General features: G+C 36.1%; 1 protein-coding gene across 1 annotated transcript in view; it reads left to right on the forward strand.

The window, feature by feature from the left end:
• The window catches only part of LOC117104378, a 68,988-nt gene extending 63,189 nt beyond the window's left edge, over nucleotides 1-5,799 (forward strand). Inside the window, exon 51 of the mRNA XM_033245202.1 lies at nucleotides 5,601-5,799. Coding sequence (XP_033101093.1) covers nucleotides 5,601-5,693 — 93 coding nt within the window. The 3' untranslated portion in view covers nucleotides 5,694-5,799. The remainder of the gene's footprint in view (nucleotides 1-5,600) is intronic.
• Nucleotides 5,800-5,805: the final 6 nt, after the last annotated feature.

Here is a 5,805-nt window from a genome sequence, read left to right on the forward strand (position 1 = left end):
TTGTTGACCATTTTTTCAACAATCATACTTACTTTCCTTGACACTTATTTTGAACATTACCATTAAGAAAATGTTTAAATCCACGCTCCTATACCTTACACTTTTACACTGATTGTACTGTAGGCCCTACCAGAGAGAGGTACATTCCCAATACATTATGGTCTTCCACTTCTAGCGCATGATGTATGCATAGCAAACGTTATGTAACCACTAATAATACTCAGGTCCAGTCTTGGCGTAGGTATGGGCAGTGCAGTATTGGGGGCTCGTTTAATAGGTTTAATCTGGTCTAATGATCTAAAGATATAACTTTAAAAAATCCTATTTAAACTTTAAAAGGACCCTTCAATAATATTAGGTTTTAGAGGCTATAATATTGATTATATTCATTACAATTTACCTATTACTAATTTCCCACACGCTGCAAGTAAAAAAACCCCAACAAAACAAGCCCTTACATACGATGCACTAATGTACTTTTTGAAATCACATTTCTAAAGCAATAAAATATCGTCACGCACATGTGTGTTTGTGGTATTTTAAAGTTGGTTCAACTATTATTGTGTACGTTTTTAAACACTTCAAATCATCATAACTTCACGAATACATTTTATATTCACTTCACTGCAAGTAGGTTGATGAATGTTGTATTATTGAATGGTAATTGTTATTATCGTGATGGAATAGACAATACCTGGATTTGCGTCAGGAGAATCAATTAGGGGGCCTATATGTATTTTGCCCAACCTGTCGTGAATATGTATTGAATAGGCCTACTCAGTGCGTAATGCACTAATATACTTTTTGAAATCACATATCTAAAGCAATGAAATATCGTCACGCACATTTGTGTTTGTGGTATTTTAAAGTTGGTTTAACTATTATTGTGTACGTTTTTAAACAATTCAGAGCATCATAATTCACGAATACATTTTAGATTTACTTCACTGCAAGTAGGTCGAGATGACTGTTCTATTATTAAATGGTAATTGTTATTATCGTGATGGAATAAACAATACCTGGATTTGCGTCAGGAGAATCAATTAGGGGGGACTATATGTGTAATTTTGCCCAACTTGTCGTGAAAATGTACTGAATAATCAGTGCGTGTGGAAGTTGTTCTCCAATGGGACTCGAACACAGTTCTCCAGTTCCAGATCACTAGTCTGGCATCATACCTCTAGACCACCGAACTTGCACCTGATGGCCAGGTCTGAATTCGAGCCCAAGTAGCGGCGAGTACTATTTTTAGAAGTGTTTTCAGACGCACTAAGTAGGCCTATTCAGTAGGCCTACATTTCACGACGGGTTGGACAGAATTCCACCTATACATGTTCTATTGATGTTATCAATATTATAATATATCATAGATTCATGAAATGCTTAATAGGCCCTAAACGATAACATATAGGCTTATATAACTTGACCATAGTTTGTTCTCAATATTCTTGAATTTTTTAAACAAAATATTTTTTAGATATTTCTGAAATGCCGTATCTGTTTTAAAATATCTCAGAATGTATGAGCATTAAGAGTTTCGCCTGAGTAGACCCCACTAAAGGCTCAGTGTCTCTATGTCCGATCAGGTGCATTTTTACCAATTTTACATAGGGCCCGGCAGTTATCTATGCCATAGTTACCAACCGTCACGCATCGTGCGGGACAGTCCCGCGTTAAGTTTCAATGTGATTTTGGATGAAACACGCATTTTGCAGAAGCACATGCTAGATCATAAATGTGTCACGCATTTAGCACTTGTGTGATAACGAATTATCACAAATTCAGGGGAAAACGTATTTAAAATTAGAAGAAATTGGTTTTATCAAAAACACAAAAACGGTCATACAGTAGCTTGAGTCATTAGAGAGCTTTCATTATCTCGTTCGAGAATCAATTCACAGAAAGTTTCTCCTTTCTGACCAAAACAACCCAGCCAACCACGTACTTGTAGAATCTGTCACGAGCAGTCTTGCGAGTTACAACCAACCGTTGATTATGTGACTGGAACCCGAACTTCCGCAGGGGTTACATAATAAGCGGTATACCGTATATACTCGCGTATGTCCTATAAGGTGACCCGTGGGACGACCCCGAATTTAGGAGATTTTTGGTTGATATTTGTATGTCTGGCGTATGAGACGACTCCCTGTTTCATGGTCGGAATTCCTAATTTTGTGTTGTCCTGATACTGCATCTAACTGGATAAATGGAGCCAAATGCAAGGGTAATCTTCCAAATAATAACATTTTATGAGTTTTTAAATCTTTACCATCAAAATCGTATTTTTCCGTATTTAAAATTGCTTTCATTCATACAACATTTAGTTGCTTCACTACAGTAGTCAGTTCGCGTGTTACGGACGATCCGCACATAAGACGAACATGATTATACAAATCTAAAATATGAATGTCGTGCGTATAAGACGACCCCCTTTTTTCGATCGTAGTTTGCTATTTTAAGCCACGTCCTATTATACGCGAGTATATACGATTTGTTTTAAAACCCTAGGTCACCTGAGCGTTAGTCATACAGTTGCGGATTCAAGGGGGAAATTTTCCATGGAGGACCCAACCTCCTTTCATTTTAGGTGTTTTTGGAAACGTTTTGAACCCAATCTTTCAAATCCTGCATCCGCCCAAACTGTGAACTTGGAAGCTGCAAATGCAGAAAGATGGATTAAGACGTACCGAGTTGTGTGGTTGCCGGGGAAAATGTTAGACAATACCTTACAAGAAGTCTGTGCTCATCTATGTAAACATTAAACATATGTTAATAATTACGAAATATAGTTTATGTTTATTTGCTTAGAAATAACATGTGAAACTATGAGAATGTGTATATGTAATAGAGATACAGCATATTTATGTTATTGTCGTGTCATTAATAGAGTTCACAGATGGTTGATCAATTTGTGCACACTTTATTCCATTAAACGTACTAACATACACCATATTGAGCAAAATAGACATTCCAAAGTGTATAGCGGGTGATAGATTACAGCCATCTTGGAATTAAAAAGATCCCCATGTAATCATAATGGATATTGTATCAATATGCTTGTAAACTCCAAAAATATACACCATTTTACTGTAATCGAGCCCTAAAATTATTAAAGATATATGCATTGACATACTCATTTGAATGCGGCTCTCTTGGAATTCAAAGTGGCCATCATGCAATCATAATACAAGTTATATCTATATAATAGGTTTTCTTAACGCCAATTACAATGGCTTTGTCTCCCAAATCAGAAATCATAAGTGAGGTTGTATCCAAAATGTTTCTTGTGACCAATAATTACACCATATTTACTGCATGTAATAAAGGTGTTATAAAAGGATAAGCCTTGAAACCATGTATTTGGTGGCCATCTTTGAATTCAAAAGAGCCAACATTTATTCAGTCAGTATTTGCAATTGCATATATTTGTTTAATAAACCCGATAACATTCACCGTAATTGAGGCTCTACAAGTTCAGATATGCGTTGTAATGCAATTTAATGGCAGCCATCTTGGAATTCAAAATGGCCACCATGCAATCGAAATGTAAGTTATACCAATGTTTGTTGACCCCAATACCATATACTTTGCCCCCAAAATCAGAACAATTTAGGTGCCTTTCAGCTGAGATATACTTAAAAAGTGAAAATTTGGGGTCAACCATTTTGAAATCCAAAATAGCCACTTTCCCCTGACCAAATTTTGGGCAACCCTTCAATTCCATGTTGTTGATACCCCAATGAATAACTGTGCCAAGTTTCAGAATGTTATCACAATTTGAAGGATTGGTTCGCTTAACAGGCCTACTATAGGTGTAGGCAATATTTTTGTGTTTCTGGACCAAGTGGTTGAGGAATTATGACCATCATATTATTATATTGGATAAAGGTCAGTAACCTTTGACCTGGAATATTTAGCCAGCGCAGCTACTAGAAGGTGGCAAAAATACTTTAATAAATTGATCCCAAAAACCTAGGTGTAGCCACTATTTTTGTGCAACTAGACAAACTGGTCGAGTTATGACGATCATAGTTGTATAAAGGTCACTGACTTTTGACCATAAATATTTAGTCAACGCATCTATTAGAAGGCGGTTAAATGTTTCCATAAATGTTGACCCCAAAAATCTAAGTGGAGACACAATTGTTCGTGCTTTGAGACCAAGTAGTTGAGGATTTATGACATGGAACTTGCTATATAAAGGCTATACTGACCTTTGACACTGAATATTTGGTCAACGCAGCTACTCTAAGGCGTCAAAAATTTCCCATAATTGAGGAGTTATGACCATCATATGTTGTATAAAGGTCATTGACCTTTGGACCCAGAATATTATTTGGTCAACGCAGATACTAGAAGGTAGCAAAAAAATTTGAATAAATGTTGATCCCAAAAACCTAGGTGTAGCCACTATTTTTGTGCATCTAGGTAAACTGGTTGAGGAGTTATGACGATCATAGTTGTATAAAGGTCACTGACCTTTGACCCTAAATTTTTAGTCAACACCGCTACTAGAAGGCGGTAAAAATGTTTCCATAAATGTTGACCCCAACAATCTAAGTGTAGACACAATTTTCGTGCTTTGAGACGAAGTAATTAAGGATTTATGACCCGAAACATGCTATATAAAAGCTATTCTGACCTTTGACCCTGAATATTTTGTAAACGCAACTATAAAAAGGTGGCAAAAATTTGTTCATGACTATAGGCCTACAAGAATATGCAAACAGTCCTTTTATTAGAGTTTGTTTAAGGTTAAATAGGATTTTTGTCACATTTAGCCTGTACTATTTGGCTTTGTGCGTATTTTTGCTGTCTGTGTATCAATTGTACAGACTATTTCGCTAAGTTGTTTTTGATTTAGTGGTGTGGCAGCTGCGACCTAGATAGAAAGTTGGAAGCGAAAAACATGTTTATTAGGCCTACGTTTGCGTATGTTAGTTTGTTTCTTCTGGCCAATTTGCATATGCATGTTTTTTTTTCTTACTACATATAAGTCTGAATAAAATTGGTTCACATTGACAGATTGTGGTGTCTGGTGTACGCATATTTTTTTTTACGTTTGCGTCAAAATGTTGCTGAATGGACCTTCCGCAAAGCCCTTTCCATTGGGTAACTGAAAAATGACTGTGGCAAAAATTGCTGGTGTATGGGTATTTTTTACGTCTCAGTCAAAACGCCTCAGATTTTCTCCTATTTATTGTCAAACAAAACGACAGCGTAAACGTACGTACTACGTGAGTTTGTGGCAAAACACATTTTTGAGGAACAAACGCGTATCTTGTCCCCCTGTTCTGATTGGATAATTTTACTACATTCCCGGATAGGTAATAAACTACAACAGGAAGTTTGAAGAGCTTGGTGGTAAGACGCTTGCCTTCTTATCCAAATGCCCTGGGTTCAATCATGGAGGTATAAAAATATTTTTATACCTCCATGGTTCAATTATTGTGACAGCAGGACTTTTTCTCCCGACTTAAAACAACTCCAATCCCTATGCCTCACGTTATTTCATTTATTTAAGAATAAAAATTAGTATCGAAACGTTGATGCTTGTCAATAAATGTGTATATGATTTAAATATTTGTGTTCTATTTCAGACAAGAACAAGATCGTCACGGGGTAACGGTCAAAACGAGCATATCAATAACTGGTCAAGAAGCCTAGCAAACATGGATTATAGCACATATTAATAAATCTATCAATCAACATTATTTATTAGTTGATCAATATTATTATTCTGTCATCATTTCAGAAAATTGTTTTACAGCAAATAATAAGTACTAACAGCTGATCTTACAGTGC

The sequence above is a fragment of the Anneissia japonica genome, unplaced genomic scaffold (assembly GCF_011630105.1).
Source record: "Anneissia japonica isolate Jap-2015-1 unplaced genomic scaffold, ASM1163010v1 scaffold288252_len263706_cov166, whole genome shotgun sequence".
Classification (NCBI taxonomy): Eukaryota; Metazoa; Echinodermata; class Crinoidea; order Comatulida; family Comatulidae; genus Anneissia; species Anneissia japonica.